Source organism: Coregonus clupeaformis, chromosome 30 (assembly GCF_020615455.1).
Source record: "Coregonus clupeaformis isolate EN_2021a chromosome 30, ASM2061545v1, whole genome shotgun sequence".
NCBI classification, from domain to species: domain Eukaryota; kingdom Metazoa; phylum Chordata; class Actinopteri; order Salmoniformes; family Salmonidae; genus Coregonus; species Coregonus clupeaformis.
This window is the reverse complement of record NC_059221.1, coordinates 34,158,426-34,186,424: the sequence shown is the minus strand read 5'-3', so window position 1 is coordinate 34,186,424 and position 27,999 is coordinate 34,158,426. Positions and strand designations below refer to the sequence as shown.

General features: G+C 41.4%; 1 protein-coding gene across 8 annotated transcripts; it reads left to right on the top strand.

Annotated features, from left to right (window-relative positions):
• The first annotated feature begins 3 nt into the window (after window positions 1-3).
• On the top strand, window positions 4-27,999 carry ogg1 (8-oxoguanine DNA glycosylase). 8 transcript variants are annotated; one of them, XM_041855825.1, is made up of 9 exons: window positions 4-108; window positions 235-316; window positions 4,203-4,335; window positions 4,513-4,874; window positions 4,983-5,162; window positions 5,292-5,473; window positions 26,820-26,967; window positions 27,063-27,112; window positions 27,303-27,999. In XM_041855825.1, exons 3-9 carry the CDS (start codon window positions 4,226-4,228, stop codon window positions 27,486-27,488), a joined length of 1,218 nt encoding a protein of 405 aa, XP_041711759.1. In that variant the 5' UTR covers window positions 4-108; window positions 235-316; window positions 4,203-4,225; the 3' UTR covers window positions 27,489-27,999. The 8 variants fall into 8 exon arrangements, with proteins under 8 accessions (XP_041711759.1, XP_041711762.1, XP_041711765.1 ...); XM_041855828.1 differs by having other exon boundaries at window positions 4,185-4,335; XM_041855831.1 differs by having other exon boundaries at window positions 4,159-4,208.

Here is a 27,999-nt window from a genome sequence, read left to right as displayed (position 1 = left end):
GAGGAAGGGAGGGGGTTTCACAAATGTGTTGGTTGGTTGCATCAGACAGTAGACGAATGAAATGAGAAGTTTGAGTAATTCATGAAAATCATTAATACGCAGAATAATGTAAGAAATATTAACTTGGAAGTCAAATTGTATGTTAATGTAAGAACGAAGAGACAAATATATTATGTTATGTTAGTCAAAGACGTTAGATCACTCCGCGTAATCTTTATTGTCCATTCTCAACAGTCCAACTCCGGGAAAGTCATTATAGGCCCACGCACATCCAGGGAGGCAGGTGTGCAGAGAAGTGTAAACGTCTGCTCTCTAAGTAAGATTGTGAAGCTATAACTTATTGTAATGACAAGCTGGTTTTAACTTAGGTTTGCGTAATATGTTAGCTACTCAATCAGTATACGTTATTCCACAAGTTGCTAGGCTCAGCTAGCTAGGTAACATTAGTTTGATTACCTAACGTTACTGACATCTGAATTCTTACCAACCTCAATCAGATACATGACTGACTGATTAGTGTATGTAATGTGTACACAATCTTTATAATAACCCCCCTGTATTTTGATTTGGGGTTGTTTATTTTGGCTGGGGGGTGTAGATCAGCTTTAATGTTGCAGACAGATTGTAGGTTCTACCAATTTGTTTGTATAATTTCTAATCCCCCTGATGTATATTTTAAAAAATTCTCTATACTTTTTTCCCTCTACCCTGACATCCCTACCCTAATTGGAGTAAACTAATGGATAACAATACTTATACTGCTACTTACAGCTATTTCACTCACATCTATGGCACATGTAGTTAAATAATTATAGTACATATATTCCGAATTTCCTCTTTCTTCAAGTGCTGTATTTTCACCAACAGTGGCCAATCCACAATTCATTGATTTTAACTCCACTGTTTTTATTGTATGGCAAACTGATGATGGTGGTGTGCACTTTGTATGCATCGAGTCAAAGATGGTTCTCTCGTGATTTCTCTATCATTAACGTAACTAGACTATGTCGGCGAGTAAATAAACCGCCTCTACCCTCAGTTATATTGGCGAACGTAGCTACAATCACTAGAGAACCAACTGACGAGCTCCGTTCAAGACTATCCTATTAACAGGACCTAAAGGCTGTCGGAGTCGTGGCTGAATAAGGACATGGGTAATATACACCTAGCTGTTTTTTCTATGCATCGTCAAGACCGAACGGCAGCTTCGGTTAAGGGGGAGGTGTGTGTATCTTTGTTAACAACAGCTGGTGCGCGATCTCTAATGTTAAGAAAGTTTCGAGGTTTTACGCACCTTAGAATACCTCATGATAAGCTGCAGACCATACTATTTACCAAGAGAGTTTTCATCAATATTTTTCGTAGCAGTCTATTTACCACCACAAACCGATGCTGGCACGAAGACCGCACTCAACAAGCCATATAGGGCCATAAGCAAACAAGAAAATGCCCATCCAGAGGCGGTGCTCCTAGTGGCCAGTGATTTTAATGCAGGGAAACTGACATTCGTCTTACCTCATTTTTACAAGCATGTCACCTGTGCAACTAGAGGCGAAAAAACTATAGATCACCTTTACTCCACACACAGAAATGCATAGGCCTACAAATCTCTCCCTCGCCCTCCATTTGTCAAATCTGACCATAACTATCCTCCTGATTCCTACTTACAAGCAAAAACTCAAACAGAAAGTACCAGTAACATGCTCAATACGGAAGTGGTCCAATGAAATGGATGCTAAGCTACAGGACAATTTCGCTAGCACAGACTGGAATATCGTCCGGGATTCATCCGATAACATTGAGGCGTTTACCACATCAGTCATCGGTTCATTAATAAGTTCATTGACGACGTCGTCCCCACAGCGACTGTACGTACATATCCCAACCAGAAGCCATGGATTACAGGTAACATCCGCACTGAGCTAAAAGCTAGAGCTGCCGCTTTCAAGGAGTGGGATACTAATCCGGACGATTATAAGAAATCCTACTACGACCGACGAGCCATCAAACAGTCAAAACGTCAATACAGGACTATGATCAAATCTACTACGCCAGCTCTGACGCTCGTCGGATGTGGCAGGGAAACCCAGCCGCGAGCTGCCCAGTGACACAAGCCTACCAGACGAGCTACATTTCTTCTATTCTCGCTTCGAGGCAAGTAACACTGAACCATGCATGAGAGCACCAGCTGTTCCGGATGACAGTGTGATCTCGCTCTCCTTAGCCAATGTGAGTAAGACCTTTAAACAGGTTAACATTCACAAGGCCACGGGGCCAGACGGATTACCAGGACGCTTACTCAGTGCATGCGCTGTCCAGCTGGCAATTGTTATCACTGACATTTTCAACCTCTCCCTGACCCAGTTTGTAATACCTACATGTTTCAAGCACACCACCATAGTCCCTGTGCCCAAGAACGCCAAGGTTCTCGCCCCGTAGCACTCACATCTGTAGCCATGAAATGCTTTGAAAGGCTGGTCATGGCTCACATCAACACCATCGTCATCCCAGACACCCTGGACCTACTCCAATTCGCATACCGTACCAACAGATCCACCAATGAGACAATCTTTATTGCACTCCACACTGCCCTTTCCAACCTGCATAAAAGGAACACCTAGGTGAGAATGCTGTTCACTGACTACAGCTCAGCGTAGGCAACATACATCCGCAACCCTAACCCTCAACACAGGGGCCCTGCATGGGTATATGCTTAATCCCCTCCTGTACTCCCTGTTCAACCATGACTGCGTGGCCACGCACTATCATTAAGTTTGCTGACGACACAACAGTGGTTGGCCTGATCACCAACAACAATGAGACAGCCTATAGGGAGGAGATCATTGACCTGGCAGTGTAGGGCCAGGACAACAACCTCTCCTTCAATGTCAGCAAGACAAAGGAGCTGATTGTGGACTGCAGGAAACTGAGGGCCAAGCACTGCCCCGTCCACATCGAAGGGGCTGTAGTGGAGCGGGTTGAGAGCATCAAGTTCCTCAGTGTCCACATCAGTAAGGAATTATCATGGTCCACACACACCAACACAGTTGTAAAGAAGGCATGACAAAGCCTCTTCCCCCTCAGGAGGCTGAAAAGATTTGGCATGGGCCCTCAGATCCTCAAAGTTGTACAGCTGCACTATCGAGAGCATCTTGACTGGCTTGGTATGGAAACTGCTTGGCATCGGACCGCAAGGCGCTACAGAGAGTAGTGCGTACGGCCCAGTACATCACTGGGGCTGAGCTCCCTGCCATCCAGGACCTCTATACCAGGCGGTGTCAGAGGATGACCCAAGTCATAGACTGTTCTCTCTGCTACCGCACGACAACCGGTACCGATGCAACAAGTCTGGAACCAACAGGACCCCGAACAGCTTCTACCCCCAAGCCATAAGACTGCTAAATAGTTAGTCCGGGTAGCTATTGGTTAACTATTAAACTATCTGCATTGACCCTTTTTGCACTAACCCTTTTGACTCATCACATACGCTGCTGCTACTGTTTATTATCTATCCTGTTGCCTAGTCACGTTATCTCTACCTATATGTACGTATCTACATCAATTACCTCGTACCCCTGCACATCGACTCTGTACTGGTAAAAAACAATAAAAAAAAAAAACAATTGTGAAGTGGCTATAAGGTGAATGCACCTATTTGTAAGTCGCTCTGGATAAGAGCGTCTGCTAAATGACGTAAATGTAAATGGTACCCTGTGTATATAGCCAAAATATTGTGTATTTCTTCTATGGTTAATAATTGTTTTCTCTGCATTGTTAGGAAGTAAGCATTTCACTGTTAGTCTACTCCTGTTGTTTACAAAGTGTGACAAATAACATTTTATTTTGTTACAACACTCTTAGGAAAAAAAGGGTTCTTCAGCTGTCCCCATAGGAGAACCCTTTGAAGAACCCTTTTTGGTTCCAGGTAGAACCCTTTACACAGAGGGTTCTACATGGAACCCAAAATAGTTCTACCTGGAACCAAAAAGGGTTCTACCTGGAACCAGAAAGGGTTCTCCTATGGGAGTAGCCGAAGAACCCTTTTGGAACCCTTTTTTCGAAGAGTGTAGGGACGAGTTCATGGCCTCCACTATCCATCTCATCAGATATACTCCACTGTCCATCTCATCAGATATACTCCACTGTCCATCTCATCAGATATACTCCACTGTCCATCTCATCAGATATCTCTGATACTACAGTATGTGGTGAGTGATCCAGCACTATGTCCCAGCATGCATTGTTGTCAGCGGGGACCAAGGCATGGCGCTCCCTGGCCTGCTCACGGTCAGAGCTCCGTCTGGACCTCACACTAGGCTGCGGACAGAGCTTCCGGTGAGTTCCTTTGACCACTGCTTCGCTGATTCTATAGAGCAATGGCAGGGCATACGTTACATGACCCAGGGCTCTGCCAAAGGCATTAGCAAGTATTGAAATGATCTCTAACTCACTCACTACCTCTCAAACCATTTATCCTAACCCTCTGTACTCCCTCCCCCTTTTCCCTGCCAGCTGGCGAGAGACAGGGGATGGCCACTGGACCGGAGTGATGGGGGGACGAGTGTGGACTCTCACCCAGACAGACGACACTCTATGGTACCACACATACAATAGCCCCAACACCACAGCAGAGGGGGATGGGAGGAAGAGGAAGGCAGGTGCCCTGCTCCAGGGGTCAAAGGGGTCATGGAAAAGATCCAAGGGAGTGAAGGAGCAAGAAGACGAGGAGCCAGTGGCTGTGACCCCTGACCCAGACAGGAAGGAGGAAGATCTGCTGAATGATTATTTCCAGCTGAAGGTGAAGCTGGGGGATCTGTACAGCGAGTGGGGAGAAGCCGACCCACACTTTAAAAGCATTGCCAACATCTTCACAGGTAAGTTGGTCTGTGTTTATAGTACTGTGTCTAATATGTCTCTTCTGTGTTTTTGTGTGTTTGTGTGTGTGCATTTCATACTTTACAGTGTGTGTGTTCCTCCCCCAGGTGTGCGTATGCTGCGTCAGGACCCAGCAGAGTGCCTGTTCTCCTTCATCTGCACCTCCAACAACCACATCTCTCGTATCCAGGGCATGGTGGAGAGGCTGTGCCAGTCCCTGGGCACCCCTCTGTGTCAGCTGGACCAGACCAGCTACCACGACTTCCCCTCCCTGCATGCCCTCGCAGGTTCCAACTCCACTACCACCAACACTACTCTGGCTGATTGTCTGATATCTGTCTCATCTCTCTCTTTCAAATCCTTCTTTAAAAATAATGTTTTTGGCGCTGACATGTCCTCTGTGCTCTGATTGGCAGACAACAGTGTGGAGGCGTGTCTGAGGGACCTGGGGTTTGGGTACAGGGCCAGGTTCCTGCAGCAGAGTGCCAGACAGATCCTGGACTCTCACAGTGGGCACCAGTGGCTCCAGGGGCTCCGCAGTGCCCCCTATCTGCAGGCCCGTGACGCACTGCGTACCCTGCCCGGGGTAGGCCCCAAGGTATGCCTCAACCCTTCAGGACAATTAAGGGTGCATAACATAGTAAATGTAAATCCGGGACATTCAAATTTGTATGATATGTTACGTTTGGTATGGTTACATAAGACAGATAATTACTTAGGGTGGTTGGTAGGGGTGGATGTCTAGTGAACGTCTAGCAACCCAAGGGTTGCGAGTTCGAATCTCATCATGGACAACTTTAGCATTTTAGCTAATTAGCAACTTTTCAACAGCTTACTACTTTTAGCTATTTTGAAACTACAGTAGTTAGGATGTTAGCTAACCCTTTTTTAATTTTTATAAATGGGGGTAGATCAGCTTTAATATTGTAGATAGATTGTAACTTCCATCAATGTAATTGTCTGCATCACTTCCAATCCCCCAAATGTTTGTTTTTTTCTCGCAAATATGTATATATATATATATATATATATATATATATATACACTACAGTTCAAAAGTTTGGGGTCACTTAGAAATGTCCTTGTTTTCGAAAGAAAAGCAATTTTATGGCCATTAAAATAACATCAAATTGATCAGAAATACAGTGTAGACATTGTTAATGTTGTAAATGGCTATTGTAGATGGAAACGGCTGATTTTTAATGGAATATCTACATAGGCGTACAGAGGCCCGTAATCAGCAACCATCAGTCCTGTGTTCCAATGGCACATTGTGTTTGCTAATCCAAGTTTATCATTTTAAAAGGCTAATTGATCATTAGAAAACCCTTTTGCAATTATGTTAGCACAGTTGAAAACTGTTGTGCTGAGTAAAGAAGCAATACAACTGGCCTTGAGACTAGTTGAGTATCTGGAGCATCAGCAATTGTGGGTTCGAATACAGGCTCAAAATGGCCAGAAACAAATAACTTTCTTCAGAAACTCGTCAGTCTATTCTTGTTCTGAGAAATGAAGGCTATTCCATGCGAGAAATTGCCAAGAAACTGAAGATCTCGTACAACGCTGTGTACTACTCCCTTCACAGAACAGCGCAAACTAGCTCTAACCAGAATAGAAAGAGGAGTGGGAGGCCCCGGTGCACAACTGAGCAAGAGGACAAATACATTAGTGTCTAGTTTGAGAAACAGACGCCTCACAGGTCCTCAACTGGCAGCTTCATTAAATAGTACCCTCAAAACACCAGTCTCAACGTCAACAGTGAAGAGGCGACTCCGGGATGCTGACCTTCTAGACAGAGTTGCAAAGAAAAAGCCATATCTCAGACTGGCCAATAAAAAGAAAAGATTAAAAGATGGGCAGTCTGAGATATGGCTTTTTCTTTGCAACTCTTCCTAGAAGGTCAGCATCCCGGAGTCGCCTCTTCACTGTTGACATAGAAACTGGTGTTTACAGACAGATTATTTCACTTATAATTCACTGTATCACAATTCCAGTGGGTCAGAAGTTTACATATACTAAGTTCTCTGTGCCTTTAAACAGCTTGGAAAATTCCAGAAAATTATGTCATGGCTTTAGAAGCTTCTGATAGGCTAATTGACATAATTTGAGTCAATTGGAGGTGTACCTGTGGATATATTTCAAGACCTACCTTCAAACTCAGTGCCTCTTTCCTTGACATCATTGGAAAATCAAAAGAAATCAGCCAAGACCTCAGAAAATATTTTGTAGACCTCCACAAGTCTGGTTCATCCTTGGGAGCAATTTCCAAACGATCCACACAATCCCAGAACAACAGCAAAGGACATTGTGAAGATGCTGGAGGAAACGGGTACAAAAGCGTCTATATCCACAGTAAAACAGGTCCTATATCTATATCGACATAACCTGAAAGGCCGCTCAGCAAGGAAGAAGCCACTGCTCCAAAACCGCCATAAAAAAGCCAGACTACGGTTTGCAACTGCACATGGGGACAAAGATCGTACTTTTTGGAGAAATGGCCTCTGGTCTGATGAAACAAAAATAGAACTGTTTGGCCATAATGACCATCGTTATGTTTGGAGGAAAAAGGAGAATGCTTGCAAGCCTAAGAACACCATCCCAACCGTGAAGCACGGGGGTGGCAGCATCATGCTGTGGGGGTGCTTTGCTGCAGGAGCGACTGGTGCAGTTCACAAAATAGATGGCATCATGACGAAGGAAAATTATTTGGATATATTGAAGGAGCATCTCAAGACATCAGTCAGGAAGTTAAAGCTTGGTCGCAAATGGGTCTTCCAAATGGACAATGACCCCAAGCATACTTCCAAAGTTGTGGCAAAATGGCTTAAGGACAACAAAGTCAAGGTATAACCTATAACCTATATACCTATTATGGACACAGTATGCTTGACATTAGTTATTTTGTTGTTGTTATTAGTCCCATCCTTCAGCTCCATTCAACACCTCCCATCTATCTCTTAACACCATCCATATTGGATTTCTATTTGCCATATATTTTTCAACTGTACTGTGATGTTTCACAAAAGTTCTGAACGTTTCTATTCTCATTGTTTATACAGATTGTAAATTGAAATAAACATTTTTGCGAAATGTATAATTATATTATTGATCGTTTGACTATGACTTTTCAGATTACCCAGTAGTGCTATCTGCAGGGTTAGCTCCAGGTAAATAATTTAAATTGAAAAATTCTAAGTTTTGAATCCGGCGTCGTTTTGCATATAAGTTCATATTTTTTTAAATGTTTTAGTCATTTAGCAGAAGCTCTTATCCAGAGCGACTTACAGTTAGTAAGTGCATACATTCTTCATACTGGCCCCCCGTGGGAATCGAACCCACAACCCTGGCGTTGCAAGCGCCATGCTCTACCAACTGAGCTACAGGAAAACTATGCCATGAAATCAGTACGTCAAAAATCTCTTCCCAACTATTTTGCAATCTACAGTGGGGAAAAAAAGTATTTAGTCAGCCACCAATTGTGCAAGTTCTCCCACTTAAAAAGATGAGAGAGGCCTGTAATTTTCATCATAGGTACACGTCAACTATGACAGACAAATTGAGAGAAAAAAATCCAGAAAATCACATTGTAGGATTTTTTATGAATTTATTTGCAAATTATGGTGGAAAATAAGTATTTGGTCACCTACAAACAAGCAAGATTTCTGGCTCTCACAGACCTGTAACTTCTTATTTAAGAGGCTCCTCTGTCCTCCACTCGTTACCTGTATTAATGGCACCTGTTTGAACTTGTTATCAGTATAAAAGACACCTGTCCACAACCTCAAACAGTCACACTCCAAACTCCACTATGGCCAAGACCAAAGAGCTGTCAAAGGACACCAGAAACAAAATTGTAGACCTGCACAAGGCTGGGAAGACTGAATCTGCAATAGGTAAGCAGCTTGGTTTGAAGAAATCAACTGTGGGAGCAATTATTAGGAAATGGAAGACATACAAGACCACTGATAATCTCCCTTGATCTGGGGCTCCACGCAAGATCTCACCCCGTGGGGTCAAAATGATCACAAGAACGGTGAGCAAAAATCCCAGAACCACACGGGGGGACCTAGTGAATGACCTGCAGAGAGCTGGGACCAAAGTAACAAAGCCTACCATCAGTAACACACTACGCCGCCAGGGACTCAAATCCTGCAGTGCCAGACGTGTCCCCCTGCTTAAGCCAGTACATGTCCAGGCCCGTCTGAAGTTTGCTAGAGTGCATTTGGATGATCCAGAAGAGGATTGGGAGAATGTCATATGGTCAGATGAAACCAAAATAGAACTTTTTTGGTAAAACTCAACTCAGTCGTGTTTGGAGGACAAAGAATGCTGAGTTGCATCCAAAGAACACCATACCTACTGTGAAGCATGGGGGTGGAAACATCATGCTTTGGGGCTGTTTTTTCTGCAAAGGGACCAGGATGACTGATCCGTGTAAAGGAAAGAATGAATGGGGCCATGTATCGTGAGATTTTGAGTGAAAACCTCCTTCCATCAGCAAGGGCATTGAAGATGAAACGTGGCTGGGTCTTTCAGCATGACAATGATCCCAAACACACCGCCTGGGCAACGAAGGAGTGGCTTCGTAAGAAGCATTTCAAGGTCCTGGAGTGGCCTAGCCAGTCTCCAGATCTCAACACCATAGAAAATCTTTGGAGGGAGTTGAAAGTCCGTGTTGCCAGCGACAGCCCCAAAACATCACTGCTCTAGAGGAGATCTGCATGGAGGAATGGGCCAAAATACCAGCAACAAGTGTGTGAAAACCTTGTGAAGACTTACAGAAAACGTTTGACCTGTGTCATTGCCAACAAAGGGTATATATAACAAAGAATTGAGAAACTTTTGTTATTGACCAAATACTTATTTTCCACCATAATTTGCAAATAAATTCATAAAAAATCCTACAATGTGAATTTCTGGATTTTTTTTCTCTATTTGTCTGTCATAGTTGACGTGTACCTATGATGAAAATTACAGGCCTCTCTCATCTTTTTAAGTGGGAGAACTTGCACAATTGGTGGCTGACTAAATACTTTTTTTCCCCACTGTATATGGGACGGCTGTCAATCCTTTGGTCCTTAAATGAAACTGGTATACTTTTTTATTCATCACAATTTTCTTTAACTAATTATGTTATTTAATGCAGGGCCAACAGACAAGTTCCATTACTTTTTCCCCCTTCCACTTTCCTCTTCCATTTTTGCTGGAATGCTGCAATTATTTGGTTGTAATTTTGGGTAGAGCAGACATTTCCATATGTTTTTGTTAGCTGCATGTGCGACAACTCCACCAGTCCTACCTATGATATCATTTACGAAGATTATACCTTTTTTAAACATTTTTTTATCAATATGTATATTTTAGTTTAACCACAATATTTGTTGCATTATTTGTTCTGTAATTTCTGGAGGATTAAATTGAAATTGCAATCAACTTTCTATGTCTTGTTTTACAAATAGTGATATTTGGGAGATTATTTCCTTTTCAAATAACTGAAAGTGAGAGGTTGTAATCTGAATAAAGGGAAAAAGGCCATTCTTGAACATGGGGTGAGACAATCTTACTAATTTGCTAGAGAACCAGTTCGGATTTAAGTATAACTTTTGTATGACTGAAGCTTTTTGTGATATGTCTAATGCTTTAATATTTAATAGTTTCTGTCCTCCGAATTCATATTCATTATATAAATAGGCCTGTTGAATTTTGTCTGGCTTGCCATTCAAAATAAAATGGAATATTTTTTTTCTCATATAATTTAGAAAACTGTTCGCTAGGCGTAGGCAAGACCATAAGCAAATAACTGGGATAATACTAAAGAAATAGTCAGGGTGATTTTTCCACAAATAGACAGTTATTTACCTTCCCATGGTAGCAAGATCTTATCTATTTTTGCTAACTTTCTATTCAAATTTATTGGAGTGAGATCATTTATTTCAGTTGGGATATGTACTCTGAGTATATCTACATCACTATCAGACCATTTTATTGGTAAACTACATGGTAATGTAAACATTAAATTTTTTAGTGATCCAATATGTAATATAGTACAGATATCATAATTTGGGTGTAATCCAGAGAGGTTAGAAAATGTATCTAGATCCTCTATGAGGCTGTGGAGGGATTCAAGTTGTGGATTTAAAAGAAAACATGAATCATCAGCGTACAATGACACCTTTGTTTTTAAGCCCTGGATTTCTAATCCCTTGATATTATTGTTGGATCTGATTTTAATAGCTAACATTTCGATGGCCATAATAAATAGATATTTCGAGAGTGGACAACCTTGTTTTACTCCTCTTGACAGTTTGAAACTTTCTGATAATTAGCCATTACATTAGCCATTAGCCATTATTTTACACCTAGGGTTACTATACATGATTTTAACCAATTTTATAAGAGATTCTCCAAAATTGAAATGCTCCAGGCATTTATATATAAATTCCAATCGTACTTTATCAAATGCCTTTTCGAAGTCTGCTATGAATAGCAGGCCTGGTTTCCCAGATTTTTCATCGTGTTCTATTCTTTCCAGTACTTGCCTTATATTATCTCCAATGTATCGGCCATGTAAAAAAACCTGTCTGATTAGAATGAATAATGTCCGACAATACCTTTTTAATTCTATGTGCTATACATTTTGCTAGAATGGACTGGATCTTTATATTTCCCACTTGTATCCTTTTTCAGTAATAATGAAATCAGACCTTCTTCTTGAGTGTCTGATAATCTACCATTTACATAGGAGTGGTTAAAACATGCTAATAACGGTCCTCTGAGTATATCAAAAAAGGTTTGGTATACCTCGACTGGTATGCCATCCAACCCTGGAGTTTTCCCGGACTTAAAGTCTTTAATTGCGTCCAGAAGTTCCACCTCTGTAATTTCACCTTCACATTAGTCTTTCTGTATGGCTGTTAATTTTACAGTATCAATAGAAAAAAAATCCCTACAATTAGCTTCAGTTAGAGGAGATGGAGGCGACTGAAACAAAAACCTATGCTTAAAGTACTTTTGCTTCCTCCTTCAAAATATAATTTGGTGAATCATGGGTGACTGTCATTTGTAACCAGTTTCAGTAAAATATTTTTGGTAGCATTTCTATGTTGAGGATGAAAAAATAATTTGATACATTTTTCTCCATATTCCATTCAGTTTGCTTTATTTGTATAATATATTACACTTGAATAAGTTTCTCCATTTCTTTTTGTTTTTCCTCTTAATTTATTTTGAGCCTCTATGTTACAGTTTTTATTGCTATCTGTTCTGTTAGACCTTGTATTTCCTTTGTTAGTATGGACTCTTTTGACCTAAATTGCTTTTGTTTTCGAGATAAGTACTGAATTGCATGGCCTCTAAAGGCACATTTAAAAGTGTTCCATACAATAAGGGGATTTGCTGTACCTATGTTATGTCGGAAAAAATCTGTTATAAATTCCTCTGTCCTAGTGAAAAACAAGTTATCATCCAATAGGCTTTGATTAAATGTCCAATATCCTCGCCCACGTGGAAATTCAGTAAGAGTAATGTATATGCCAATTATATGATGGTCCGACCGCATTCTGTCCCCTATCAACACTTTTTAAACTTTTGGTGCCAGCGAGAATGACATAAGAAAGAAGTCAAGACGACTAGCTTGATTGAGTCTCCGCCATGTATATCTCACTAGGTCAGGATATTTAAGCCTCCATATACAGTGGGGAAAAAAAGTATTTAGTCAGCCACCAATTGTGCAAGTTCTCCCACTTAAAAAGATGAGAGAGGCCTGTAATTTTCATCATAGGTACACGTCAACTATGACAGACAAAATGAGAAAAGAAAATCCAGAAAATCACATTGAAGGATTTTTAATGAATTTATTTGCAAATGATGGTGGAAAATAAGTATTTGGTCAATAACAAAAGTTTCTCAATACTTTGTTATATACCCTTTGTTGGCAATGACACAGGTCAAACGTTTTCTGTAAGTCTGCACAAGGTTTTCACACACTGTTGCTGGTATTTTGGCCCATTCCTCCATGCAGATCTCCTCTAGAGCAGTGATGTTTTGGGGCTGTCGTTGGCCAACACAGACTTTCAACTCCCTCCAAAAATGTTCTATGGGGTTGAGATCTGGAGACTGGCTAGGCCACTCCAAGACCTTGAAATGCTTCTACTGAAGCCACTCCTTCGTTGCCCGGGCGGTGTGTTTGGGATCATTGTCATGCTGAAAGACCCAGCCACGTTTCATCTTCAATGCCCTTGCTGATGGAAGGAGGTTTTCACTCAAAATCTCACGATACATGGCCCCATTCATTCTTTCCTTTACACGGATCAGTCGTCCTGGTCCCTTTGCAGAAAAACAGCCCCAAAGCATGATGTTTCCACCCCCATGCTTCACAGTAGGTATGGTGTTCTTTGGATGCAACTCAGCATTCTTTGTCCTCCAAACACGACGAGTTGAGTTTTTACCAAAAAGTTCTATTTTGGTTTCATCTGACCATATGACATTCTCCCAATCCTCTTCTGGATCATCCAAATGCACTCTAGCAAACTTCAGACGGGCCTGGACATGTACTGGCTTAAGCAGGGGGACACGTCTGGCACTGCAGGATTTGAGTCCCTGGCGGCGTAGTGTGTTACTGATGGTAGGCTTTGTTACTTTGGTCCCAGCTCTCTGCAGGTCATTCACTAGGTCCCCCCGTGTGGTTCTGGGATTTTTGCTCACCGTTCTTGTGATCATTTTGACCCCACGGGGTGAGATCTTGCGTGGAGCTCCAGATCGAGGGAGATTATCAGTGGTCTTGTATGTCTTCCATTTCCTAATAATTGCTCCCACAGTTGATTTCTTCAAACCAAGCTGCTTACCTATTGCAGATTCAGTCTTCCCAGCCTGGTGCAGGTCTACAATTTTGTTTCTGGTGTCCTTTGACAGCTCTTTGGTCTTGGCCATAGTGGTTTTTGGAGTGTGACTGTTTGAGGTTGTGGACAGGTGTCTTGTATACTGATAACAAGTTCAAACAGGTGCCATTAATACAGGTAACGAGTGGAGGACAGAGGAGCCTCTTAAAGAAGAAGTTACAGGTCTGTGAGAGCCAGAAATCTTGCTTGTTTGTAGGTGACCAAATACTTATTTTCCACCATAATTTGCAAATAAATTCATAAAAAATCCTACAATGTGATTTTATGGATTTTTTTTTCTCAATTTGTCTGTCATAGTTGACGTGTACCTATGATGAAAATTACAGGCCTCTCTCATCTTTTTAAGTGGGAGAACTTGCACAATTGGTGGCTGACTAAATACTTTTTTTCCCCACTGTATCTACAAGTTCTAATGTATCCCATGACATTCATGATTTCCTGAAGAGCATGATGGTGATAGTTTGCAGTGTGAGTTCTTTTACGGTCCATTGAGCTATTTAAAACAGTATTATAATCTCCCACCATAATAATAGAGTATTGTATTGCTTGTAGGGTTGATCATTTATTATATATTGTCAAAGAAGTGTGGATCATCATTATTTGGTCCGTAAAGGTTAATGAGTCATATCTGTTTATGGTCCAATAACATATTTGAAATCATCCATCTACCTTGCGGATATGTTTGGACAAATTACTGTTAATTAATATCATCACCCCTTTTGAGTTTCTTTGCCAATGGGAGAAGTATATCCCCCCCCATTCTTTTTTCCATGCAACTTCATCTAGAATTGTTGAATGAGTTTCCTGTAAACAATAGATATTATATTCCTTCTTTTTGAGCCATGTAAATATTGTTCTTCTTTTGTTATTATCTGCTAAGCCATTACAATAATAACTGGCTATACTTATTTCACCACTTACCATAATGAGATACACGTTTCAAATCTATTTACAGTTGAAGCTGGAAGTTACATACACCTTAGCCAAATACATTTAAACTCAGTTTTTTCACAATTCCTGACATTTAATCCTAGTAAAAATTCCCTATCTTAGGTCAGGTAGGATCACTTTATTTTAAGAATGTGAAATGTCAGAATAATAGTAGAGAGAATTATTTATTTCAGCTTTTATTTCTTTCATCACATTTCCAGTGGGTCAGAAGTTTACATACACTCAATTAGTATTTGGTAGCATTGCCTTTAAATTGTTTAACTTGGGTCAAATGTTTCGGGTAGCCTTCCACAAGCTTCCCACAATATGTTGGGTGAATTTTGGCCCATTCCTCCTGACAGAGCTTGTGTAACTGAGTCAGGTTTGTAGGCCTCCTTGCTCGCACACGCTTTTTCAATTCTGCCCACAAATCTTCTATAGGATTGAGGTCAGGGCTTTGTGATGGCCATTCCAATACCTTGACTTTGTTGTCCTTAAGCCATTTTGCCACAACTTTGGAAGTATGCTTGGGGTCATTGTCCATTTGGAAGACCCATTTGCGACCAAGCTTTAACTTCCTGACTGATGTCTTGAGATGTTGCTTCAATATATCCACATAATTTTCCTTCCTCATGATACCATCTATTTTGTGAACTGCACAAGTCGCTCTGCAGCAAAGCACCCCCACAGCATGATGCTGCCACCCCCGTGCTTCACGGTTGGGATGGTGTTCTTCGGCTTGCAAGCGACCCCCTTTTTCCTCCAAACATAACGATGGTCATTATGGCCAAACAGTTCTGTTTTTGTTTCATCAGACCAGAGGACATTTCTCCAAAAAGTACGATCTTTGTCCCCATGTGCAGTTGCAATCCGTAGTCTGGCTTTTTTATGGCGGTTTTGGAGCAGTGGCTTCTTCCTTGCTGAGCGGCCTTTCAGGTTATGTCGATATAGGACTAGTTTTACTGTGCATATAGATACTTTTGTACCTGTTTCCTTCAGCATCTTCACAAGGTCCTTGCTGTTGTTCTGGGATTGATTTGCACTTTTCGCACCAAAGTATGTTCATCTCAAGGAGACAGAATGCTTCTCCTTCCTGATTGTTATGATGGCTGCGTGGTCCCATGGTGTTTATACTTGCGTACTATTGTTTGTACAGATGAACGTGGTACCTTCAGGCGTTTGGAAATTGCTCCCAAGGATGAACCAGACTTGTGGAGGTCTACAATCTATTTTCTGAGATCTTGGCTGATTTCTTTTGATTTTCCCATGATGTCAAGCAAAGAGGCACTGGGTTTGAAGGTAGGCCTTGAAATACATCCACAGGTACACCTCCAATTGACTCAAATTATGTCAATTAGCCTATCAGAAGCATCTAAAGCCATGACATCATTTTCTGGAATATTCCAAGCTGTTTAAAGGCACAGTCAACTTAGTGTATGTAAACTTCTGACCCACTGGAATTGTGATACTGTGAATTATAAGTGAAATAATCTGTCTGTAAACAATTGTTGGAAAAATTACTTGTGTCATGCACAAAGTAGATGTCCTAACCGACTTGCAAAAACTATAGTTTGTTAACAAGAAATTTGTGGAGTGGTTGAAAAACAAGTTTTAATGACTCCAACCACATACTCTTACACACTCAACCCCTTTCCTCCACAATCAACCATAAGCTCAGATGCTCAACGGTTGTTACATCTCAGAGCCCAACTCAAGAAAGGACCTGATTTACGAATGCATATACAGTTACAGCTGTTTGAGAAAGCATGCAAGATTGAGCAAAAATTTACAGAAATTAGTGTTTGTGTCTCAGGTGAAGAGGGTGGATCTGATCTCCACCACCTAGGACTTGACATAGATTAAATAGATTAATCAAATCTCACATTTGTTGTCAATTTTTGCTAAATCTTGCATGCTTTCTCAAACAGCTGTAACTGTATATGCATTCATAAATCAGGTCCTTTCTTGAGTTGGGCTCTGGGATGTAACAACCGTTGAGCATCTGAGCTTATGGTTGATTGTGGAGGAAAGGGGTTGAGTGTGTTAGAGTATGTGCGTGTGTGTTTTTCCCTCATCTGTTGCAAGGGGATAAGGATGTTAGGGAGAATATAGGATGAACCACAACAATTGTTTGCTAAAATAATAATTGCTTGTCAAAAATGTAATGGCAATCCGGGTTATAGGTTAAAATCCTACGCATGAACTGCCGACATTATTACGCATATTAATAAGATATGCAAGATATTTGAATAGATATATATTTTTAAATAGCTATATATATATATATATATAGAGAGAGAGAGAGAGAGAGAGAGGTGAGAGCATTGGAAATGCTTTTGGCGGTTGACCTGCTTCTGTTTTGTGGGTGGCACTGTGTGCTGTATTCGATGGATGGGTCCTGGCCTCTCGGGGGCCTAGGGATCCTGGGGGACGGGGGTGGTATGGTGATCACTGGGATGACGTCCCAACTTGGGATGGGGAGGGGCTTTTGCGGGGGAATTAGTGGAGAACAATTGGAGGGTTACTTAGTAGCAAGGCAAATATCATGGTACAGCAATATGGACACTTTACAAACATATATATATATATATATATATATATATATATATATATATAATGATAAATAGATTTGAAACTTGTATCTCATTATGGTATGTGGTTAAATAAGTATAGCCAGTTATAATTGTAATGGCTTAGCAGATAATAACAAAAGAAGAACAATATTTACATGGCTCAAAGAGAAGGAATATACAGTGGGGGAAAAAAGTATTTAGTCAGCCACCAATTGTGCAAGTTCTCCCACGTAAAAAGATGAGAGAGGCCTGTAATTTTCATCATAGGTACACGTCAACTATGACAGACAAAATGAGAAAAAAAATCCAGAAAATCACATTGTAGGATTTTTTTATGAATTTATTTGCAAATTATGGTGGAAAATAAGTATTTGGTCAATAACAAAAGTTTCTCAATACTTTGTTATATACCCTTTGTTGGCAATGACACAGGTCAAACGTTTTCTGTAAGTCTTCACAAGGTTTTCACACACTGTTGCTGGTATTTTGGCCCATTCCTCCATGCAGATCTCCTCTAGAGCAGTGATGTTTTGGGGCTGTCGCTGGGCAACACGGACTTTCAACTCCCTCCAAAGATTTTCTATGGGGTTGAGATCTGGAGACTGGCTAGGCCACTCCAGGACCTTGAAATGCTTCTTACGAAGCCACTCCTTCGTTGCCCGGGCGGTGTGTTTGGGATCATTGTCATGCTGAAAGACCCAGCCACGTTTCATCTTCAATGCCCTTGCTGATGGAAGGAGGTTTTCACTCAAAATCTCACGATACATGGCCCCATTCATTCTTTCCTTTACACGGATCAGTCGTCCTGGTCCCTTTGCAGAAAAACAGCCCCAAAGCATGATGTTTCCACCCCCATGATTCACAGTAGGTATGGTGTTCTTTGGATGCAACTCAGCATTCTTTGTCATCCAAACACGACGAGTTGAGTTTTTACCAAAAAGTTCTATTTTGGTTTCATCTGACCATATGACATTCTCCCAATCCTCTTCTGGATCATCCAAATGCACTCTAGCAAACTTCAGACGGGCCTGGACATGTACTGGCTTAAACAGGGGGACACGTCTCGCACTGCAGGATTTGAGTCCCTGGCGGCGTAGTGTGTTACTGATGGTAGGCTTTGTTACTTTGGTCCCAGCTCTCTGCAGGTCATTCACTAGGTCCCCCCGTGTGGTTCTGGGATTTTTGCTCACCGTTCTTGTGATCATTTTGACCCCACTGGGTGAGATCTTGCGTGGAGCCCCAGATCGAGGGAGATTATCAGTGGTCTTGTATGTCTTCCATTTCCTAATAATTGCTCCCACAGTTGATTTCTTCAAACCAAGCTGCTTACCTATTGCAGATTCAGTCTTCCCAGCCTGGTGCAGGTCTACAATTTTGTTTCTGGTGTCCTTTGACAGCTCTTTGGTCTTGGCCATAGTGGAGTTTGGAGTGTGACTGTTTGAGGTTGTGGACAGGTGTCTTTTATACTGATAACAAGTTCAAACAGGTGCCATTAATACAGGTAACGACTGGAGGACAGAGGAGCCTCTTAAAGAAGAAGTTACAGGTCTGTGAGAGCCATAAATCTTGCTTGTTTGTAGGTGACCAAATACTTATTTTCCACCATAATTTGCAAATAAATTCATTAAAAATCCTACAATGTGATTTTCTGGATTTTTTTTCCTCCATTTGTCTTCCATAGTTGACGTGTACCTATGATGAAAATTACAGGCCTCTCTCATATTTTTCAGTGGGAGAACTTGCACAATTGGTGGCTGACTAAATACTTTTTTCCCCCACTGTAATATCTATTGTTTACAGGAAACTCATTCAACAATTCTAGATGAAGTTGCGTGGAAAAAGGAATGGGGGGGCAAAATATACTTCTCCCATGGGCAAAGAAACTCAAAAGGGGTGATGATATTAATTAAGAGTAATTTCGATCTGAATGTGCAAATTGTCCAAACAGATACGCAAGGTAGATGGATTATTTTAAATATGTTATTGGACCATAAACAGATATCGCTCAGTAACCTTTACGGACCAAATAATGATGATCCACACTTCTTTGACAATATATATAATAAATGATCAACCCTGCAAGCAATTCAAAACTCTATTATTATGGTGGGAGATTATAATACCGTTTTAAATAGCTCAATGGACCGTAAAGGAAATCACACTACAAACAATCACCCTCATGCTCTTCAGGAAATTGTGAATGTCATGGATACAGTAGAACTAGTAGATATATGGAGGCTTAAATATCCTGATCTAGTGAGATATACATGGCGGAGGCTCAATCAAGCTAGTCGTCTTGACTTGACTTATGTCATTCTCGTTGCCACCAAAAGTTTAAAAAGTGTTGATAGGGGACAGAATGCGGTCGGACCATCATATAATTGGCATATACATTACACTTACTGAATCTCCACGTGGGCGAGGATATTGGACATTTAATCAAATCCTATTGGATGACAACTTGTTTTTAACTAGGACAGAGGAATTTATAACTGATTTTTTTCCGACATAACATAGGTACAGCAAATCCCCTTATTGTATGGGACACCTTTAAATGTGCCTTTTAGAGGCCATGCAATTCAGTACTCATCTCGAAAACGAAAGCAATTTAGGTCAAAAGAGTCCATACTAACAAAGAAATAGAAGGTCTAACAGAACAGATAGATAGCAATAAAAACTGTAACATAGAGGCTCAGAAAAACTAAAAGAAATTGAGAAACGTATTCGAGATAGATAAATTGTAATATATTATAAAAAATAAAGAGAACTGGATGGAATATGGGGAAAAATGCACCAAATTATTTTTTCATCTTCAACATAGGAATGCTACCAAAAATAATTTACTGAAACTGGTTACAAATGATGGAGTCACCCATGATTCACCAAATGATATTTTGAAGGAGGAAACAAAGTACTTTAAACATATGTTTTCGTTTCAGTCGCCTCCATCTCCTTGTGATACAACAATTCTAGCAAAATGTATAGTGCATAGAATTAAAAAGGTATTGTCGGACATTATTCATTCTAATCAGACAGGTTTTTTACATGGATGATACATTGGAGATGATATAAGGCAAGTACTGGAAACAATAGAACACTATGAAAAATCTGGGAAACCAGGCCTGTTATTCATAGCAGACTTCGAAAAGGCATTTGATAAAGTACGACTGGGGTTTATATATAAATGCCTGGAGCATTTCAATTTTGGATAATCTCTTATAAATTGGGTTAAAATCATGTATAGTAACCCTAGGTGTAAAATAGTAAATAATGGCTATTTCTCAGAAAGTTTTAAACTGTCAAGAGGGGTGAAACAAGGTTGTCCACTATCAGCATATCTATTTATTATGGCCATCGAGATGTTAGCTATTAAAATCAGATCCAACAATAATATCAAGGGATTAGAAATATAGGGCTTAAAAACAAAGGTGTCATTGTACGCTGATGATTCATGTGTTCTTTTAAATCCACAACTTGAATCCCTCCACAGCCTCATAGAGGATCTAGATAAATTTTCTAACCTCCCTGGATTACAACCAAATTATGATAAATGTACTATATTACTTATTGGATCACTAAAAAAATACAATTTTTACATTACCATGTAGTTTACCAATAAAATGGTCTGATGGTGATGTGAATATGCTCGGAATACATATCCCAAATGAAATAAATGATCTCACTCCATTACATTTTAATAGAAAGTTAGCAAAAATAGAAAAGATCTTGCTACCATGGAAAGGTAAATACCTGTCAATTTGTGGAAAAATCACCCTGATTAACTCTTTTAATATTATCCCAGTTTACCTATTTGCTTATGGTCTTGCCTACGCCTAGCGAACAGTTTTCTAAATTATATGAGAAAAAAATATTCCATTTTATTTGGAACGGCAAGCCAGACAAAATTAAACGGGCATATTTATATAATGAATATGAATTCGGATGACAGAAATTATTAAATATTAAAGTATTAGACCTATCACTAAAAGCTTCAGTCATACAAAAGTTATACTTAAATCCGAACTGGTTCTCTAGCAAATTAGTAAAATTGTCTCACCCCATGTTCAAGAATGGCCTTTTCCTCTTTATTCAGATTACAACCTCTCACTTTCAGTTATTTGAAAAGGAAATAATCTCCCAAATATCACTTTTTCTAAAACAAGACATAGAAAGTTGGTTGCAATTTCATTTTAATCCTCCAGAAATGACAGAACAAATAATGCAACAAATATTGTGGTTAAACTCAAATATACTAATTGATTTTTAAAAAACTTTTTTTTTGACAAAATGTTTGAAAAAGGTATAATCTTCGTAAATGATATATCATCGGTAGGACTGGTGGAGTTATGTCGCACATGCAGCTAACAAAAACATATGGAAATGTCTGCTCTACCCAAAATTACAACCAAATAATTGCAGCATTACCGCAAAAATGGAAGAGGGAAGTGGAAGGGGGAAAAGAAAGGAACTTGTCTGTCGGCCTTGCATTAAAGGACATAATTGGTTAAAGAAAACTGTGATAAATAAAGAAGTATACCAGTTTCATTTAAGGACCAAATGATTGACAGCCGTCCCATATAGATTGCAAAATAGTTGGAAAGAGATTTCTGACGTACCGATTCCATGGCATAGTGTTTATGAACTGATATGCAAAACGACGCCGGATTCAAAACTTAGAATTTTTCAATTTAAATTATTATATAAAATTATTGCTACCAATAGAATGTTATTTATATGGGGGATACAATCTTCCTGTCACGATCGTTATAGGAAGCAGACCAAGGCGCAGCGTGATATGCGTACATCTTTTAATGAGTACTTTACAACAATTAACAAAACGATACGTGAAGTCCTAAGGTTAACAAAACACAAACCTCTCCGGAACAAGATCCCACAAATAACAAGTGCAAAACAGGCTGCCTAAGTATGGTTCCCAATCAGAGACAACAAGCCACAGCTGTCTCTGATTGGGAACCACCCCGGCCAACATAGAAATACATGATCTAGAACCTGAACATAGAACATACATCATACTAGAACAGAAACCTGGAAAACTAAACATAGAAACTAACACCCTGGCTCGACATTAAAGAGTCCCCAGGGCCAGGGCGTGACAGTACCCCCCAAAGGTGCGGACTGCGACCGCGCCAACTAAACCCAACAGGGGAGGGGCCGGGTGGGACCACCACTCTCTAGCTACCCCCCCCCCCCGTAGCGCCTCTGGTCTGGTCTGGTCTGGCCTCGCTGGCTGGAGCTGGACTGGACATCGGTGGAGTGGATTGCTTAGGCTCCGGTGTGGAGCAGCTGACCGGTACCTGACCAGGCACGGGCTGTGCCGGACTGACGACGCGCACCACTGGCTTGGTGCGGGGAGCAGGAACAGGCCGGACCGGGCTGGCGACGCGCACCACAGGCTTGGTGTGGGGAGCAGGAACAGGCCGGACCGGGCTGGCGACGCGCACCACAGGCTTGGTGCGGGGAGCAGGAACCGGCCGGACCGGGCTGGCGACGCGCACCACAGGCTTGGTGCGAGGGGCAGGAACAGGCCGGGCCGGGCTAGCGACGCGCACCACTGGCTTGGTGCGGGGAGCAGGAACGGGCCTGACCGTACTGGGAACACACACCACTGGCCTTGTGCGGGAATCAGGAACGGGCCGGACCGGACTGGTGACACACACCACTTGCTTGGTGCGAGGAGCGGAACTGGGTTTCCTCATAAACCTCCGCTCCCTCTGCGGCCTACTCAGTTCCTCTCGCCGTGCCTCCACACTCTCCTTCTCCCTCCTGACCAATGGCCCCCATAATCTGGTGGCCTCCTCTCCTAGTCCACAAACTCGCCCTGTAGCTGCCTCCATCAGCCCCGTCGTCCATGCCGTGTGCCCCCCCCAAAACATTTATTGGGGTTGCCTCTCGCCTGTCCGACGACGGCCCGGTTGGCGCCGCTTCTCCTCTCCTGCCTGGACATCCTCCCTCATCGCCCTCCGGTAGCGGACGGCCTCCTCCTCTGAGATCTTCCCCCAACCGAGGAGGTCATCCACTAGCGTTACCTCCGGCGTTTGCTCCTGGACACGCTGCTTGGTCCTTAATTGGTGGGATCTTCTGTCACGATCGTCGTTAGGGGAAGCGGACCAAGGCGCAGCGTGGTAAGCGTACATTTTATTTAATTAACGTACTTAACACACACAAACAAAAACAACAAACCAAACGATACGTGAAGTCCTAGGTTAACACCAAAACAAACCATACGGAACAAGATCCCACAATGACTAGTGCCAAACATGCTGCCTAAGTATGGTCCCCAATCAGAGACAACGAGAAACAGCTGCCTCTGATTGGGAACCACCCTGGCCAACATAGATCTACACGATCTAGATCAACAAAATAGAAAATACAACATAGACACTACACACCCTGGCTCAACATTTAAGAGTCCCTAGAGCCAGGGCGTGACACTTCCCAGCTCTGCAGATTTAGCTGCGAAGAGACAGAATCATTAGATCATTTGTTTTGGTACTGTCCATTTGTAGCTTGTTTTTGGACACAGGTCCAAGAATGGCTAAAGGATTGCAATATTTACCTGGAGCTAACCCTGCAGATAGCGTTACTGGGTGATCTGAAAAGTCATAGTCAATCGATCAATAATATAATAATACTTTTAGCAAAACATTTTTTGGGTAATTCACAATCTGTAGAAGCAATGAGAATAGAAAGGTTCAGAACTTTTGTAAAACATCACAGTACAGTTGAAAAATATATGGCAAATAGAAATCCAATATGGATGGTGTTAGGCGGTACAGTGAGGGAAAAAAGTATTTGATCCCCTGCTGATTTTGTACGTTTGCCCACTGACAAAGACATGATCAGTCTATAATTTTAATGTTAGGTTTATTTGAACAGTGAGAGACAGAATAACGACAAAAAAATCCTGAAAAACGCATGTCAAAAATGTTATAAATTGATTTGCATTTTAATGAGGGAAATAAGTATTTGACCCCCTCTCAATCAGAAAGATTTCTGGCTCCCAGGTGTCTTTTATACAGGTAACGAGCTGAGATTAGGAGCACTCCCTTTAGGAGCACACTCTTAATCTCATCTTGTTACCTGTATAAAAGACACCTGTCCATAGAAGCAATCAATCAATCAGATTCCAAACTCTCCACCATGGCCAAGACCAAAGAGCTCTCCAAGGATGCCAGGGACAAGATTGTAGACCTACACAAGGCTGGAATGGGCTACAGGACCATCGCCAAGCAGCTTGGTGAGAAGGTAACAACAGTTGGTGCGATATTTTGCAAATGGAAGAAACACAAAAGACTGTCAATCTCCCTCGGCCTGGGGCTCCATGCAAGATCTCACCTCGTGGAGTTGCAATGATCATGAAAACGGTGAGGAATCAGCCCAGAACTACACGGGAGGATCTTGTCAATGATCTCAAGGCAGCTGGGATCATAGTCACCAAGAAAACAATTGGTAACACACTACGCCGTGAAGGACTGAAATCCTGCAGCGCCCGCAAGGTCCCCCTGCTCAAGAAAGCACATATACAGGCCCATCTGAAGTTTGCCAATGAACATCTGAATGATTCAGAGGAGAACTGGGTGAAAGTGTTGTGGTCAGATGAGACCAAAATGGAGCTCTTTGGCATCAACTCAACTCGCCGTGTTTGGAGGAGGAGGAATGCTGCCTATGACCCCAAGAACACCATCCCCACCGTCAAACATGGAGGTGGAAACATTATGCTTTGGGGGTGTTTTTCTGCTAAGGGGACAGGACAACTTCACCGCATCAAAGGGACGATGGACAGGGCCATGTACCGTCAAATCTTGGGTGAGAACCTCCTTCCCTCAGCCAGGGCATTGAAAATGGGTCGTGGATGGGTATTCCAGCATGACAATGACCCAAAACACACGGCCAAGGCAACAAAGGAGTGGCTCAAGAAGAAGCACATTAAGGTCCTGGAGTAGCCTAGCCAGTCTCCAGACCTTAATCCCATAGAAAATCTGTGGAGGGAGCTGAAGGTTCGAGTTGCCAAACGTCAGCCTCAAAACCTTTAATGACTTGGAGAAGATCTGCAAAGAGGAGTGGGACAAAATCCCTCCTGAGATGTGTGCAAACCTGGTGGCCAACTACAAGAAACGTCTGACCTCTGTGATTGCCAACAAGGGTTTTGCCACCAAGTACTAAGTCATGTTTTGCAGAGGGGTCAAATACTTATTTCCCTCATTAAAATGCAAATCAATTCATAACATTTTTTACATGCGTTTTTCAGGATTTTGTTGTTGTTATTCTGTCTCTCACTGTTCAAATAAACCTACCATTAAAATTATAGACTGATCATGTCTTTGTCAGTGGGCAAACGTACAAAATCAGCAGGGGATCAAATACTTTTTTCCCTCACTGTAGATGGGTGGTGTTGAATGGAGTTGAAGGATGGAACTAATAACAACTAACAACAACTAATAACAACAAGATAACTAATAATGTAAGCATACTGTGTCCATAATAAGTATATAGGTTATAGGTTGAGAGCTTTTATGAAAGAGCACAGTTAGAAAGATATGGCATATAGAAGCGAACCGGATGGACATCATGAAAATGATCGGAGCGGTAGAGGATGTTCAGGAGTAAAAACAAACAAAATATAATTATTGTAAAATTGACTGTGTCCATAAAATATATATATATATATAGTATGTATAAGCTGGAAGTAGAGGCCTAAGCATTGTTGTTCACTAGTTTAATGCAATTAGGGAAGGGGTGGTGGGGTTGAAAGTATTTGCGAGAAGAAAATAACATATAGGGGATTGGAAGTGATGCAGACAATTACATTGATGGAAGTTACAATATATCTGCAATATTAAAGCTAATCTATCCCCCCCCAAAAAAAATTTTAAAAAGAAAGAAATGTGAAATTTGATTAACCTATGTCAGAACTTTGTTCTGCAATCTACCTCGGGAACTGATCATTCATGCCTATTTTCGTGCCAGCAAGTCTTTTACCTAGGCTTTTAACCATTACTTCATCCTTAAAGAAAGCAAATTTGCCAACGATTGGACGCTCATATCTCTGTCCTCTTTGTCCGAAACGGTGTACACGTTCGAGTTGAATTTTATCGACAGCATCAAGTGGGATTTAAAGCGCTGTAAGAAAGAAGTCCTTCACTATTTTTTAGGTAACCCTTTCTCTAACCTTAACCCTTTAATCTAACTCTTAAACTTAACCCTAACCCCTAGCCTAGCTAACTTTAGCCAACTAGCTAACGCTAGCCACCTAGCTAGAATTCGTAACATATCACACATTTTACAAATTCATAACATATTGTACATTTTGCAAATCGTAACATAATACGATTTGTAATTTGTAACATATCATACGAAATGAGGGATTGACATCCAAAAATTTATCCATATGAAATGTAACGTATCATACTAAATGGAGTGTCTCAGATTTACGTACAGAATAAATCGAAATGCTCTGAGACCAGGTTGACTATACATGTATTATACACAGGCATTGAAAGTGTTACCTGGGTTCCCCTTGTAGGTGGCAGACTGTGTGTGTCTGATGTCTCTGGACAAGGCCTGTGTCGTGCCTGTGGATACACACGTGTGGCAAATCGCAAAACGAGACTACAGTTGTGCGGCGGGCAACGGGCAGAAGAGTCTCACAGACAAGGTCCACCGTGAAATAGGTGAGGATTCACGCTACAAGGATGTGTTTAACAGGCTTTAATAGTGACCTTCTGAATAGACCAATCACTAATTGACTGATTTTGTTTCTACACAGGGGACTTCTTCAGGCACCTATGGGGTCCTTACGCTGGTTGGGCACACTCGGTGAGAAAATTAACTGGTGGTCAGAATCCATCCACTCCTCTGTTCACATCCTCTCGCTCCCTCTCCTTCTCACTCTCTATCTCTCTTTCTCTAATCTATCCATCCATCCATCCAACTTGAGACACAGGTAACTTGAACTTTCAATAAATCATGCATTGATGTCAATGGAGCATGACTGTCACTCTCTCAGGTGTTGTTCTGTGCTGACCTGAAGAAGTTCCAGAAGCTGAAAGAAACACCCTCTCTGAAACAGGAGGAGGAGGAGAAGAAGGTCAAGATAAAGGTTGAGGGAGAGGGAATGGGAAGGAACAAGAAAATCAGAAAAACGTGTGATAGAAAGGTGAAAAAGTCTGTGAAGGAGGAGGAGGTGGAGTGAGGTCAGCAGAGGTTATGTGTTGATGATTTATGTTAGCTCAGGAAGCTAACCTGAATGTCTGTCATTCTATGCGCACATCTCTCTGGAGCAGCTAGGCTATGAGTATGGCAATCTTACCTGTTCTCTTCATGTTCATGACAGGATCAACTGCAAACCAAGGTCACTGTCAGTGGAGATTGTTCCTGATCACTTTGTAGAATGTTGTAAGACAGAGCTATAAATGATACATGTTATAAAAGAGACAGAGTTCACTCCCAACCAGACTTCTCACATTATCTGTCATATATTTCTGTGTTCAGGCTCTAAACTGAAGGCTACTGATTAATTTTACTGCGATTTCTGTCTGTGAATGAAGCTGTACAGGGATGTGTCATTTTACACTGCCGTCTCTACATATGAACTACACACATAGAAACCGTGTGTTTATCATATATTTTCTAGATTAATGGACCACTACACAGACTCTATAACAGTTAATTTTTGTAATGAAATAAACAGGTTTTGGACTATT

Bases quoted from the DNA above. Each gene is read 5' to 3' on its own strand.
- ogg1 (XM_041855825.1), top strand. From the start codon at position 4,226: ATGTCCCAGCATGCATTGTTGTCAGCGGGGACCAAGGCATGGCGCTCC. The intron at 26,968-27,062 runs GTGAGGATTCAC...GTTTCTACACAG, and splicing joins CAAGGTCCACCGTGAAATAG to GGGACTTCTTCAGGCACCTA. The intron at 27,113-27,302 runs GTGAGAAAATTA...TCACTCTCTCAG, and splicing joins ACGCTGGTTGGGCACACTCG to GTGTTGTTCTGTGCTGACCT.